The sequence below is a fragment of the Amphiura filiformis genome, unplaced genomic scaffold (genome assembly GCF_039555335.1).
Source record: "Amphiura filiformis unplaced genomic scaffold, Afil_fr2py scaffold_402, whole genome shotgun sequence".
NCBI classification, from domain to species: domain Eukaryota; kingdom Metazoa; phylum Echinodermata; class Ophiuroidea; order Amphilepidida; family Amphiuridae; genus Amphiura; species Amphiura filiformis.
Genome location: NW_027305866.1, coordinates 13065 through 29266, shown reverse-complemented (window position 1 = coordinate 29266; position 16202 = coordinate 13065). Strand labels below are relative to the sequence as shown.

The 16202-nt window shown below is 36.9% G+C and overlaps 1 protein-coding gene across 1 annotated transcript; it reads left to right on the top strand.

Moving 5' to 3' along the window:
- Positions 1 to 3863: 3863 nt before the first annotated feature.
- On the top strand, positions 3864 to 15564 carry LOC140145568 (neuronal acetylcholine receptor subunit alpha-9-like). The gene is made up of 7 exons (XM_072167270.1): positions 3864 to 4119; positions 5024 to 5175; positions 6730 to 6774; positions 7169 to 7275; positions 12547 to 12846; positions 13685 to 13920; positions 14271 to 15564. The coding sequence occupies exons 1-7, from the start codon at positions 4062 to 4064 to the stop codon at positions 14408 to 14410; spliced, it is 1038 nt and encodes a 345-aa protein (XP_072023371.1). The 5' UTR covers positions 3864 to 4061; the 3' UTR covers positions 14411 to 15564.
- Positions 15565 to 16202: the final 638 nt, after the last annotated feature.

Genomic DNA, 16202 nt, shown 5'->3' with positions numbered 1-16202 from the left:
GCAGAAAATGTACACCTTATTAAAGCAGCGGTTCTATCAAATTTCGCACAGTTATTTTGATAATTTACAAACATCAACCGTTAATCAATACTCTTAAGTAGTAATAATACAAATTCCCTTTAAAAGAGAAGCCGGTCATAGTTGAGAAGGATTGTTGTATATATACACTACGCAAAAAAGTTTCTTTATGGTTAGGAAATATACCCACTATTAAAATCTAGCGACTAATTTTGTACGTTTGCTAAATAACCGCATGCGGGTGATTGTCCTGCGAATTTTGACACCTCAATCACTACTCTACGACACTCCTGAGAAAAGATATAAATGCTTAAGTATCACGAGGTCGAAAAATGAAAATTGCAAAAAGGCATATTCAAGTTTTCAGCATAAAAGAACACAAAAAACAACAAACATTTTTTTGTTTAATTGCTGAGCACATTTCAGGCATCATACTGCCGCTTCCAACTTCACTTGAGATTAATCTCTTTCTTTACCAGTCTTTCAATACTTTGTGTGTCCACCGTTGACTTCCCTTACAGCAGCCACGCGGCGTCTCATGCTCCTAATGAGGCGTCGAATGTTACCTTGCTCAACCCCGTTCCTCTCGTTGATAACGATGCGACGCACCCGGGCGACGCAATCCCACCAGAGTTGTATCTGCCTTTATCTTCTTGTTGACTCGTCTCTTGTGCTGATCCCAGAGGTTCTCCAAGGGGTTAAGATCAGGGCTTCTGGACCACTCAAGTGTCTCAATTCCGTATGGTTCCAGGAATGCAGCTGTAATCATGACCTGTTTTGAATCCCTTTTCCAAATCCATCTCTCAAAACGTAAATGTCTTAGTACCCACTCACCTTTGTCTTTGATCATTTATCTGCACATTAAGCAAAGGATTATCCAACATGCATCAATTAAAATGCTTTAAATTAAAATTGAAAAGGCGGGAATAATGAAACCGTCTTGGATCAGTGAATCGGCTCTAAACCATTGAATATGCTTCTTTGCAATTTTCATTTTCGACCTCGTGTTACTTAAACATTCATATATTTTCTCAAAAGTGTCGTAGGGTAGTGATTGAGGTGTCAAAATGCGCAGGACAATCTCCCGCATCCGATTATTTAGCAAACGTACAAAATTGGTTGCTAGATTTTAATAGTGGGTAAATTTCCTAACCATAAAGAAACATTTTTGCGTAGTTTATTTTTATCTTAGTAGTTTTGATGGTGTGACTCTGTGTCACCTCTTCAAGTGTTCTAAATTTAAAGGGGGTCTCCGGCAATCATGACATGCCTTATATGTTAGAAAAATAATTATCAACCACCAATTACATGGTTTTATTTAAAACAAACTCGTATTGACCATAAAAACGAATAACAACAGTCGGCTCTCAACAGGCGATATTCAAAATTCCCGCACCGATATTGTCTACGTGCAATGACGTAATGGTTATTTGTGCTCAATTGCCGTCAGCCTTCATTTTATTACTGGGACGTCATTGCACTCGACAATTTCTTATAAATGTATCTACGCGCAGTTTCCACCTCAATTAACCTGAGCACACAGATATTTCCAGTACAGCGAGTCTAGCCTAGTACGTAGTCTGTGTTATACTACACGGTTGAGTGCATAGCATCATAAGAGCTGTGTGAGATCTAGTGGAAAATGGGCATCTGTGATTGGTTTTTCTCAAAATCTCAAGTGTTCCCTTCATGCAATCAGAATTTTTTTCATATCGAACGAAAGCCAATACTTCCCCCTAAAAACACTTTTTCTCATTAGGTCAACAGATAACGCAATTCAATGTTATAGCAAGACGAATGTGGTAAATCCATTGAAAACTACCTATCCAAGCACATTTTTGACCAAACTGTAGGTTTTAAAAGTCAAAACCTCAAGTGTTCCTTACAATATTTTTCACATTTTAGAGCATACTTATATTGTCCATATACTAGCCTCATGTTAATGAGCAATGGCCAGTTCTCTTTAAATTGCAAATCTTGTGCAACAAATTACTATTTTCGCCTGTTTTGTCATACGGTTGAAATTCAATGAACTATGACTTTGCTAAAGAGCGCTTACATATTGATATGGTATCCTTTTGTGGAGAAACTATTTTGATAAATAAAGCAAAATTTGTATTGTCATAATTACAATTTTATTGTAACCTCACAATTATGGTACACATTAAAACACAGGGTCTTAACCAATTTCCATTTATATATAAATGTATATATATATGTCATTCATATTAATGGTTTGGGAAAAGTACAAGACGTTGTCTTTGAGCAATTTATGTTCAATGTCAATGTTCCGTGTCTAATATCTAATAATTAAATAAAGTCATAACAATTGTTTTTATTTATTTGTAACATTTGGTAGAAGACCAGACATATGAACAAGTCAATAGATTTGAGGATTGCCCTTACAATAAAATCAAAGCAGGGACAAACGGATAAAATGACAGTAAGTTATCTGTGACAATGAAAACCGGTGGACCATGTGGACACGAACAGCTAATATTTTTCTTATAAATACATTGTTAAGAAATGAAGTTGCGTAGATCGTGTCTGGGATGAGGACGAAAAGGATTAGGAGAAGAATAAAGATGGCGTATAGCGACGCTTGCTGAGAAGAAACAGATCGGAATCCCAGAGAAGGTCATGGGCCTCATGGGAAAGGTTCTAAGCCTGAAGAATGGCGAATCTTTGACCAGAGTCCAGATGGCCAGTGAGGCTTCAGAGGGTGCCATGTAAACAGTTCCAAAAAATAAGTCCCCACTAAGAATTTTTGGTATAATCCAAAAACGGTTTGATCAATTCTCTTGTTTTAAAGTTTGGAACTGCTTAGCTATGCATCAAGTGAACGGGGTTTTGTTGTTATTTTTTTATCATCTTCACTGAGAAATACAGTCATTTATCAAATTTTCGGTCAAAAAATGTGGTTTAAGGCCTCTTTCACTTGAAGAAAATTAATCAAAAAGGAATGTTTCTATTTTTTTGGTGAAGTTAAGATGTTCATAAATTAATTTTTACACATTTCAAACATGTTTTATGGTTCAGTGAGTAATCATATAGCCATTTACGAAATTTTATTCATCAACAAAAGTTGCGCTTTTCTAAATTGGCTTTTTGTATGCATTAAAATGCGTAAATTTAACAAGATTTTCATTCTAATTAAATTTATTAGGAAGTAACAACTGTAACTTCAATGATAAATCTTGTGTTCGTTGATTATTTAACCAGCAGATTCCTGGTTAGATCTTTTATGCTGGATCCCTATACACTTGGTTCATTGGTCATTCCTTGAATGGTTCAAAAACATTTATATGGGTGGCCGTTATCAAGATTCAACTTGTTACAAGCGGACAAGTGATAGAGGGACAACACCACCTGAATGGACTTTGCAGCAAATCCGGCAGCATGCGGGGAACCAGAATTTTTTGTTATGTGGTCTGAAAGGAAAAAAAATTCTTTTTTTATTTAGATTTTCACCAAAAATTTGCATTTTTGTCCAAATTTGACCTCACATGTGAATTCATCAAGTCTTTGCCATTCTAAATATGTATACCATTATATACTTTAAACCAACAATTAACGGTTAAGCCCAAACGTTACCGTAATTCCAGGGTTAAGACCACCCTTAGAAATCTATTAAACCAGTCTTTCGAGATGACCAATTTCCATTAATTTTTATGGTCTTTGAAAAGTACAAGGCGTTGTCTTTGAGCAATTTATGTTCAATGTTAATGTGCCATGTACTATCAAATAATCAAATAAACTCATAATAACGTTTATGTAGAGATACAGTTAATCGTTATTGGCGCTGTTGAAACGCGTATTCATAATTATGGTGTCTGGAATACACTTACGCACATTTTATGCATGTCAGCTCAGTATCTAGCTCGTTCACGTAGCGTTTTCGTTGTCCCACTGGCCAAACGTAGATTGCCTGGCGATCGGAGTGTTATCGTCAGAGCACCTCGGACTACTCAGTATCAGTATATGAGAATATTTCTAACTTAGTGCAACATACAACTCTAACTGTTTGGCAAAACAGTACCGGAATGAGAAAAAACGTTCCCAATGGCTGGGTTATTTGGCTTTTCTTGCATTTCTTACTTGGTAAGCACATTTCTTCTTATTTATTTGGTAAATTATAAGCATTATTAAGTAGTGACTGATAATCAGCAGTGTCAGTGTTTCACCTCAAATTATCATTGTTCATCGATTAACTATACTTTTGTAAATATCCAGGTGTATAAATTAACTATTAATTTTTAAAGTAATTTACCTCGACATGAATCATGAAAAAGGTAATAAATAAACAAGCCACCACTGCTCGACACATTGTCGGTTCGCTATTTTTGTAAAGATGTGTCTGTATTGCGGATATTTATTGTCATGCCTTATAATACCTACTCATTGTACTGATAACAAAATCAAATCATAGTTGTACAGGGTGTCCCAGAAAAAAATACCGAGTGAATAAAATTGACCGTAAGTCGAGAAATATATATCAAAATCAAAAAAATTAAAATGTAGCGTCTAGCCTATTTTCTTGTGCATCACATACAAAATTTTTATTTGATTTGGTTGACTGGTTGCGAAGAAATTAACGATTAAATAATTTTCAATATATCATTTTCAATATCGAGCAGGTTTTCAAATTTGAACAAAACCTACTTAAATGTTTTGCAAGGACCTAGATTGTTTAAAAAGAAGGAAAAGGATTCACAGAACAAAATATGAAGCCCATTGACAGTTAACCACTAGTTCGCATTTCTTCACAATCGGTCAACCGATTCCAGTAAAATTAAGGTATAAGATGCAGTATAAGATGAGCTACACGCTGATGTTTAAATGTTTGGATTCTGATGTCTATTTCTCGACTTACATTCAAATTTATTCGCCCGGTAATTTTTTATGGGACCCCCTGTATAAATGTGAATATGACATAAATGTGAATTTTGACATATTGATTAACCAATAGTTCATAAATTAATTCCATTTGTATTTTCCCCAAAAGCAACAGATGCAAATAACCCAAAGGGACACCATTATAATCTAACAACGGAGCTTTTGTCAAAATATGGTTCAACATTACCACGACCTGTAGTTAATTCCAGCACTCAAGTACAACTTGTTATTCGCATGAATGTTGCGAGGATCGTTGAATTGGTAAGAGAACTAAAACTCAAACATTTTCATGGACAAATATTTCGATCACAATGCACACTTTTCACCATTGAAATATATAATTTCTAACAATGTCTAGGGGGCTGTGGCTGTGTAATGATTATGCGCCCACCCCGGGGGTAACATTTCCAAACGGCGTGCCAAAATGCATCCCCTCGGCCTGCCAAAATCGCTCCCCACCCCTTCTCGGCCTGCCAAAATATCTTTGCCCCCCCCCCCTTTGCATATGCCAAATTTGGGATCCCGGTTTGCAAATCTTAAATGGTATAGATATACATTATCTAAAAAAAATCCCCCCTTTCAGTTGGCCAACAAGTCTCCCTACCCCTCCCCCCCCCCCCATTGCTCATAATTATTGCACGGCGCCTATAGACCCTGTGAAATAGTAGGGCTGGAAATGTTTCGAATGAGCAATACTATATAGGCCAATCAGATCATACAAAACATTACAAGCAACCCGGCAAAGTAAATTGATATCATCAGATACATAGGCAAACTAAAATCAGCCGCTCAAGATAATATAGTACTGTAGAATAATCAATCGCTATTGATTGGTTAAATTTTTTCTATGCCCCCTGTGATTCCCACGAGGGGTCGAAGGTCACAGTGGGGCCAAGGGTATAAACTTAAAAATCACCCCTTAGCGCCATCTGAGACCAGTAGCGTTCCCAGTGGGGGGGCAGGGCCCCCGGACACAGAAAAACTGGGGAAAAGAGCAAAAAGGAGAGAAAAAGAGGGAAGAAAACAGGGGAAGGGGGAAGAAAAAAAGGGAAAGAAAGAGGGAAGAAGAGGAAGGGCCTGCCAAAAATCTCCCCTCCCCATCCCCTATAATTCACCACCCCGGGGGTACACATAATTATTGGACCACCCCTTAGTGGAACCAATAAAGATTTGATTTGGTTCCGGTTTGTTTCTATGCCCCCTGTGGTTCCCACGAAGGGTCGAAGGCCACAGTGGGGCCCAAGGGGTATAAACTCAAAAATCACCCCTTAGCGCCATTTGAGACCAGTGGCGTACCCAAGGGGAGCGGGGGCCCCTGGACACAAAAAAACTGGGAAAAAGAGCAACAAAGGAAAGGGAAGGAAGAAGAGAAAAGGGAAGAGGGAAGAAATCTAAAATCAAGGATAACTGTTGTATGAAATTTAGTGCAACTTTAAACAAATCTATACAACTTTCATTGTGAAATTTGTACTCTGAAACACTGATTTTTTAGCTTATAATATGCCAAAAACATTTTCAGAGCCCCCCTTAGGAGGGTCCAAACTTTTAAGGGCCCTCCTTTTTGCATCAGGGCCTCCTGACAAGTGTTTGTGAACGGTCCCTAAGTGTGTAATATTTTGGGAGTGAGCTCGAGTGTGCGATATGCACTGGGGTAATTAATATGGACCCCTTGGTAAACAGTTGAGCTTACCATCATTGAGTCTGAATTCCATACCTATCCATTTATTTCGTTAGACATGTTACAAAAATGCCTTAGTTGGACCAGGGTTAATACAAATTATAGTCTTTATAATTATATTTTGCATTACTATACAGAACGAACATATGCAAACGTTGACAGTAGCCGCATTTTTGAAAATGGTAAGTTATTTTGCGCAAAAAGGTTTAAGGAACTGCTAAAATACCTTAATGTTCTTCGAGTGGTGGTGCTTCAATAAATATATGAACATTGTGGCATGAGCAGTTGTAGGTGGTACCTCTTGGGCTTCCTCCAACTTTTCAATAACAACTTCAAACTCTTTCTGCAGCACTGGTAATTTTCTGTAGCATTAATAATCAATTAATTGACTAATTTTATAGGCTTTATTTATTAAATATTAATAAATTGTTTGTTGCATTTAATAAATTGTTTGTTGCATTTAATAAATTGTTTGTTGCATTTAATAAATTGTTTGTTGCATTTAATAAATTGTTTGTTGCATTTATTTATTAGTTTTATTTATTAGTTTTATCTGTGTGCTTTTATCTCGCAAAGGTGTGGCACGATGAGTTTCTAACTTGGAATTCAAGCAAATATCCCATTCCGTACTTGGGTGTTCCAACTTCATTGATTTGGCGTCCAGATCTACACTTATATGACAAGTTAGTATATATAAGGGTGTGGGGTCATGTGCAATTTTTTGCCGTTTTTAAATGCCGTTATCTACCTTTCAATTTCTTTAGCTTCCAATTTCAACCATATTTGATCATTAATTAGCTTCAATATCCCAGCAAACACAAAAACGTTTTAAAAACGTTTTAAATAAGTTATATTTTGGCTTTTGGTTTAGGCAAGAACGTTTTAATAACATTAAAATGTCGGGTTATATAAAGGTCATGATAACGTTATAAAACGTTTTGTATGAAAACACACTACAACAATATTTTTAAATGTTTTTCAAAAAATGTTATTGTAAACTATTTTTGTAAACTATTTTTGCCAAATATTGTGTCAATACTTAAATAACATTATGTTAAAATATTTGAACCCAGCAACCACAGAAATGTTCTTAAAATGTTTTTTTCAAAACCTTTAAATAACATTTAAATGTCGGGTTATATAAAGGTCATGTGAACGTTTTTAAAACGTTATTGAAAATATTTTGGGCAAACGTTTTTCGCAAAATATTTTTTCAACTCCAAAATAACATTTTGTTTAGAATGTTTTGTATCAAGTTTTCAAGAATGTTTTTGGAATGTTATTAAAACGTTTTTATACCCTTTATATAACCCGACATTTAAACGTTTTCTGTAAAACATTTTTGTTTGCTGAGCAGTAAATTATCAAAATATGTTTTTAAGGTTATGAAAACGTTTTATACTCTTAATATACCCTTTATATAACCCGACATTTAAACGTTTTCTGACAACCTTTTATAACCTTTTGCGAATGATGTCGAAAACGTTTTGTGTTTGCTGGGATGGCAAAAAAAATTAGCACATTTTGCGGCCATACCGTACATGTTGTCGTGCCCAGGCGCCAACAAAAGGTAATGACCGGTTATCCGGCCTTCACACCACTCTTCGCCATACATACTTTCTCCCAGCCACATTTCCCTAACATAATATGAAATTTAAAAAAAAGAAGGAAATTTAATTAGGCAGAGGCGGGGCTCGAACCCACGCTGCACTGCGCCGCTATCACATATACCATATGACCAGCGCCTTAGACCGCTCAACCACGAAGGACTTGATAGTGTCATCGTGAAAATTTAAACATATAATATTAATAAATCGCAACTTCATTACTACATCATATTTTGAAATTTTATCTGCTTAAAACATTAATGTGTATTATAATAAAGCTACCATTATTTATATTGTTGAATTCTCAAGCGCATAGAGACAATTAATACGAGGGTCCTATGAATAGGCCTACATACACAATACATAAAATCGATTTTGATATCGGCCACATGCTCTGCTGTGCATGTGGTTTCCCGCAGTGGCGGAAGTTGTATTACGAAGTGCATCCGAACTCCATTTTGAAGCAAATGCTTTTGACAAGGCATTGGACTGTTCCAGTTTGCATCCTAAATCCACATTAGACCCCTAATTTTATTTACGAAATCAAAAGATTAGATTATCATAACAACAAAACGGTAATCTTTTGTCGGGTCTAATGTGAAAATTACATAAAAAAATTACAGTTTTTACAGAATTAATTTTCACTTAATTCAACAACAAAAAATGGCGTATATAAGATTGGAATAAATTCTCTACCTTCTATACTAGATCAATTGTGACGCAAGTTGTTATCAAAAATTGTTGTGATAGATGTACAGTTAATATTCATATATTCCATTACCTATCTGATGGTACAGTTTTTACACAGAAAATATTTATTTGAAAACCTGCCACTCGGCTTTTTCCGGAAAGGTCACAGGGTCGCCGTGACCTGTGCAATAATTACAATTAAAATTTTTCTTATTCTAACAGCAAGCGTTTCTAAAATGCAGTATGGCGAAATGTGGTGTATCCGGCCTTGTACATGCTGTACGTATGTACAAAGCCTTTGTAGCCTACTCCCATCACCCCTGTGCAATATATTCCACACAGTTGCTTCGAGTCACAACCAACGCACTGAAGAGTCTATTGTTCTATTGTGTCCGATTTGAGCGCTGACATATTGGAAAATGTTGCCAATCAATATTAATGAAGTCGTGCGATCGACACCTACAACTGTTCAATTGGGTGACTTTATTGTTAGGTGCTTTTATTCATACATTGGGCGTATCGAGCTGTATCGGTTGGTCCGCAATTATATTTAATATAGTATTATAGGCCTACAAGTATGATTTGCTTTGCTTTATTGATTAATTCAGAAATAGTATGGCTATGCTTCTCGAGTTATCAGCAAATATATCACATTTGAGGTCCAGGGTAGACTCCTATATACGCGATGCTCATGTAAATACTATGGTAGGCCTATACATAATAAAACACGATGTGGACCGCGGCTAATGTCCTTAAAAATACTACAGTAGGAATGATATCATAATTACTTCAAATCCTTATATGTAGACATAATTACTTCAAATCCTTATATGTAGACTCTATTGGCAAACAATGTAGACAACTTACTTGTGTGTAGATTCTTATATCCGCCACACAGAGCGCACACTTTGCCTATGCTGCTGAACTGTCCGTAGCGAAATGGTAGAGCAAAGCGTGTTCACTGAGTATAATCAAATGAGCGCCCAAACCAATTTGGGCGCTGCAATAGGTTTGTATTGTAGGTGAACCTCTGTTTTGTGTGCATGCGACAACTCACGCACACCCTTGGGATGGACTAGTACAAAAGGTACCTCTCGTTCGTATAGGCGCTTTTACGTGACTTTCGTTTCATCACTTATTGACAGTAGCCTGCCTATTATAGCGTTAATACGCTGGTCAGGTCTGTTACCGATTTAATGGCGGAAGCCCTTTGTCTCGAACAAAAGGTACCTCTCGATGAATAGCGTGTCGGGAACTCCAATTGGCACAAGGGAACAATAAGCGTTACATAATCTATTTCCTCTCCTTCCTATATAAACTCCTTGGTCACAACCACCTGACTAGAGCAGGGTCACAAGGTAATCTGGTCAGCCCACTAATAAAGAGCGAGTCGGCTAAGCGAAAATTTACATCCAGAGGCGTGGTCTCTTTTAATTCATTGCCAACCCAGGTTAAAGTACCATCATAGACGAACTCCTGGATGGGGCAGCTTTAATTAGCATGAGGCCGCATTGATATGTAAATTTTAAATTTGCGCCCAGACGTATTGAGGGCGACAGTCATGTTATCCAGACGGAGAATGGCTGCATATGCCGGGCATGTCAATTTGCTGAGTGAAGGCTGATAATCACCTTTCTGTATAGGTAATAAGCTAGTATATTTCGTGTACCAGTTGGTTATAACAAAAATTAGTATCATATTAAATATATTAAATGTATAAACTTTGAAATTTACATGAATTTGAAGAGCAGAGCTTCGAAATGTAGCTAAGTCAGGTGATGTGAAATTCTGCTGCGTGACCCCCTCTGCGTGGTAGAATTATATTCATAAAACATTGAATTTAACAGATATCATGGGTAGCCAACCACGATTTATCAGCATTTAAAATATATGTTAATTAACAAAGATAAATAATAAAGAGTACAAATGGCAATTAACTAGTAAACAAGCCTGAAATCTTAAAAATGTTGCCACGTGATTTCCCGAACACATGATATGTTAACATGTGACCACTATTCAGATTTACCGTAAATATTTGGAGTATGCTTGCACATCATGCACATACACTGTGCATTTCTTTACTTCCGTATAAAATCAATAATTCATGCTGGGAGCCAAGTAACATTGTCTGCTCAGAGCAGATTGGTATTTTATTTTACTTGAGAGCATAATAGAAATACATAAAGACGAATAAGGCGCCATGATGGAAGGTCAGGTCGGGTATCAAAGGTTATTATAACTTAAATACTACTTGTATTTCCCACCTTGCCTCTGTCACATAATTTCCTTCATATTATTGACAGCAAGTCCTAATTTTGACTTTGCTATTGCAAAATGTCATTTCATATCAAATTAGTAGACTTTCTTTGAAAAAACATATCACTGGTGCCTGATGGGAATACCCGTCCGCCATTTCATTAAACTGGATCGTTTTCGCCTGTTTTGTGCCCAGATGTATTGGGGCGCGCTATACTCTCATTGAACAGGCAAAGTTCGCAAAACTAACAACGTTGTTATTTGCCAAACTCAATTAACATGATCCAAGGGGTCGAACATGAATTATTCATAACGAGCTATAACGGATCGATAACTGGCCTCACTTTCTAGCTAGTAAACCAGCTGAATTTTTCATAGATTTTGCGTTGCTAATAGAACAACCGTGAATTTAGTGTCACCCCCTTGGTACCATTACCTCATACACTAGGCCGTTTCAAAGCGATGTGCAATTAAATTATTAAATTATTCAGGTTGTTGCATGATGGTCGGCTGCAGTGCGGACTCTGTCTGCGGGCTGTCTTTGAAGCCTGCCGACATTGCTGCACTGCAGCCGACCCTTTATAGCCAACATCTTGCCGGACGTTTTTGCATGCGTCAGTAGCGTAGCTAGCGGGGGGGGGCAGCCTGACAAAAAATGAAAGAAAAAACGTGCCCCTCTGACAAAAAATGAAAGAGAAAATCTGGAGGGCAAAGGAAAACAAAAGGGGCAAGGAGCCAAAAGAAAATGGACAAGGAGCCCCTTTTCCACTACCAAAATTCACCTCGATCATGAGCCAAAATTTTGAAAAAATACAACATTTTTCGCGCACATTGTCACAATAAAGCCCTTTTCGTCCGAATCATGGGCAAAAATAGTGCATCCCAGTAAAGCCTTTTTTGGAAGCTCGAAATCATGTAAACAAAACCGGTATGGGAATTACTATTTAGCGAAATGGGTCGAAACGGGTGGAAATGGATGGAAATGGGTCAAAATGGGCCGAAACGGGTTTTCAGGTGTTAGCGCCCAAAAAGTGATGTATAGTACAATTTTTTCCAAATTTGTTATGCTTTATCAAATTTTTCCGCCCTTTTTTATTTACAAATTATTTTTGCCGCCCCTTCGTTTTTGCCGCCCCTGTTTTTGCCGCCCCTTCTTCTTCCGCCGCCCTTCATTTTGGCCGCCCCTTGCTTTTACCCCGGGGGGCTGACGCCCCCAAAGCCCCCCCCCCCAAAAAAATACGCGCATGCATGCGTTCTACATAGCAGCCCGTGCCTTGCGATATTTGCGTAAAATAACACTCTAAAGCAATGTTTACTATAAGTGTATTACCATATTGTAGTAACCAGAGTCTACTTTTTTATTCATTTAAAGTATATATAATCTTTTGATAATATTCACAGTATTGATGGACACTTTGAAGACTTTGGAATTGGAAATAATGATGCGTTTGTCTTCCCTGATGGCAGGGTAACATGGGCTTCTCCTAACATATTCAAAACAGTTTGTGTTATTGATGCTCGACTCTTTCCATTTGATACTCAACGTTGCCCTTTAAGATTTGGATCCTGGACTTATAACTTGCAGCAGATGAATGTTACAATTCATCACACAGTTTTTGGGAAAGAATTTAGTGGAACTGGAGTATGGGAATTAGAAGACGTTGTTGGTCAACGTGAGATTGTTGATTATGATCCTTTTGGGTAAGTACAGCTCGTACAAAAAGCCATATGTTTTAGTTACAAGGCCGGAGGCGTGCGCGCAAAGAAACATTCATCATCATCATCATCATCATCATCATCATCATCATCATCATCTTGGTAATAATATTAATATTTAATATGCAAATAAAATGAGGGAGAGCGTGGCGCAATGGTTAGGGTACTTGCCTTTAGTGCATGAGGTCCCGGGTTCGATTCCCGGCGGTGACGATTTGCTGGGATATTGACTTGAAAAAAAAAAAGTCTGAAATTAATTGGCAACTTCTGTAGATTAAATTCAGACTTCCGCTCTCCCATGGTTCATTTAGAATTGGGTAAATGAATCATGAAAGTACTCCGTCCTTCGGAGGGGACGTTAAGCCGTCGGTCCCGTGTACAAAGAGCCATACCGGTACATGTATCTCGCAGCCAGTTTCGAAAATAGTATGGTGTTAACCCCTGACTGTTCCCAACCCGTCTCGGTGTTCAAATGGACCCCAATGGAAATAAGCTTCAATAGAGGCTTTCTTGGGTTATCCAGGGTTGTCAAAACCCGAACAAATCAAACAAACAAACAAATATCTTCATACTAATATAACAATAATGAAAATAATGAAATAATAATTATTATTATTAACATTATCCCTATTAGGCCTATTTGTGCCTTTCTGGTTCAAATTTGGTATAAAAAGAAAACTTTGGTATGAAAAGAATACATATTTATACGAACAAAAACACGTTTGCATAAACCATTCAAAAGTTATGACCAAGCGAAGAATTTCTATTTTTGTATGATGAAAATAATTTAGATTTTGTATTATATTTTTCAACCGTTTTTCAGATTCTTCCCGGAGATTCTTTACACAGTGGTTCTCAAACGCCTTCCTTGGTATTACGTAATTTCATTATTACTTCCGGGTATCATGTTGTCCGTTTTGAATTTGCTAACCTTTATTCTGCCGACTGCCTCTGGTGAAAAGGTATCTCTTGGCATCACCAACTTGCTTGCCTTAGTGCTCTTTCAGCAGTTGATAGGAAACTTGCTTCCGCCATCATCACACAATACCCCGTTCATAAGTAAGTAAGTCTAGGAGCAAGGGGTTTTGAAAAATGGTTGAGTTCAACACCCATGTCTACGAATATTTTTTTTACTATGAGGTGTTATTATAGAACCTCTAGATCACTGCTAGGGAGTAGTGGACTCAAATTGTAGGGTACGTTTTTTTTACATATATAGTATACAGTGTTCACGACGAATTGGTGATGCAAAATACTTTTTTTTAAATATTTCTATCATATGATTATAAATATGTTGTTCAAATAATTCCAATTATATAACTAAATTTGCACTCAGATTTTTATGGGATTAAAATATGCCTATGAACTAACAAACAACCTCTTTCGTTCTGTTTTCATTTTTACGATAGGTTATTACTTCGCTCCAATGATTTTGATTAGTTGCTTATCCGTTATCTCTGGTGTACTGGTGGCGGTATTATACCATCAAGACAAAGCCCGACCAGTTCCACACTGGCTTCGGAAAATGTCAAGTTGCAATCTTCGGTAGACCCATCTGTTGAAGATCATCGCTTACGTGTGAAAACTTTAGATGAAAATGACGATTCAGAACCAAATTCAAATGGCCTCAAATCATTGAAGAAGGGAAATGGTTCTGTAAATGCTGTTTCCTATGGTCATGAGACACCACTTACTGAGTGCCTGGATGACTCTGTCAAAAGGAGTTGCAAGAAAGAAGGCTTACTTGTTCATCACATTGATAGTAATGAATGGCAAATAATAGCCAACAAGATAGACAACATATTCCTGGCAATAGCTTTTGTGTTAATTATCGCTGCTATTACAGGAACAATGGTGTTGTTTTTGACGCATTAATTTAATTCAGTATAGTTTCTCTAAATGTTAACTTTCATGATGTTTTTTTATGTAGAGACGTTGAAGAATTTTACATGTATATAATTCCACTTGTAAATAGCACAGATAACTGGAATGACTTTAAAATCGTTGTAAACTAACCAAAAAATACCAGGGATGCTGCCAACTAGCTTTCCAGTCCATATTTGTGACTGTACACTAACAATGAGCCGTAAATTCCTCCCCGGTCAATTTAGTTTTATTTCATGTTTAGAAAATATATATCATAAGCTTTAAAATGGTATACCATTTGACTTCAAACGATATCCAGAAGCGGGGTTATGGTTTGTTGAACGTTGCTCCTTCAACAAAATAGTACCTTTTTCGGTTCTACATGTGTCTCCTTTTCCACATTGCTGGTAATAAAAATCAAACAGTCATAATTGGCGGTCATTTCAAATCATCCCCAAGTCAACGAGGTCCTCTCTTGTTAATTGTTGGTTATACATACCCCGGGGGTCACTCCCATTGTGGCCTGTACACCATCCGCGATAATGAAAACGCGTAAAAAGGGTAGTTTTTCGTGGGTAAGCACGATACGCGCGTAACGCATTTAGGGTGTCAAAAACATGAAATATTGGAAAAAAGGGTAGCAAAATTGCAATTGCTAATACGCGGAAATGAAATTTAGGGTATGAAATTTGATGCAAGGAATAAAATCCCTGTTTAGGGTATGAAAACACCTGTTTAGGGTATTGTTTTAGCCTAGGGTTAAATCCTTGTTTAGGGTGCTTTTCAAAAATTGATTATCGCGGATGGTGTACAGACCACAATGGGAGTGACCCCCCCGGGTACATACCTAGACAAAATACAATGCTTTGTAATCCACCACTTGAACAGGATTTAGACAAAGCAAACAAAGACCAGAGCTATTTGAAAGTTCTACAGAAATAGGTAGAAGCTTATTATCCTCTTCAGCAATAGGATTATTGATTGGTTTAAAAGATGTTTGACTAGCGCTATTAAAATCAGATACTTGTCGCACCAACTTCAGGTACCTATGAATACGACCTTCATGCACATTTTACACTATAACTCAGAATACAATTTAGGACATTTACGGCTCATTCGTCGTGTACAGTCAAATTTACACATTTCTTAAAGCAGTGGTGCAAACATAAACTTAACCATCGTTAAGCAGTAATAAATTAAATACAAATTACCTTTTTAAGGGTAGACGAGGTATTATTAGTCGAAGCAGCCAAAAATCGATTTTCATTATCTAAATCAATATATTATTGAAAAATAACACTTTGAAGTTTTGCAAAGGTTCATTCTACAAATCATATACTTTGAAAACTTGCTTGATTTATTGTTGTTAATGAGTTATGTAAGTTTTACAAAAGTGTTGTTGTTTCAGCCCTTTTTCACAATATAACTCAAGAACCACAGGACCTACAAAAGTATATCTTTCTGTGATATTTGCA

Excerpts from the sequence above, each read along its gene's own strand:
- LOC140145568 (XM_072167270.1), top strand. The coding sequence starts at position 4,062 with ATGAGAAAAAACGTTCCCAATGGCTGGGTTATTTGGCTTTTCTTGCAT. Across the intron at positions 7,276-12,546 it reads GATCTACACTTATATGACAA|TATTGATGGACACTTTGAAG; the intron begins GTTAGTATATAT and ends TAATATTCACAG. Across the intron at positions 12,847-13,684 it reads GTTGATTATGATCCTTTTGG|ATTCTTCCCGGAGATTCTTT; the intron begins GTAAGTACAGCT and ends ACCGTTTTTCAG.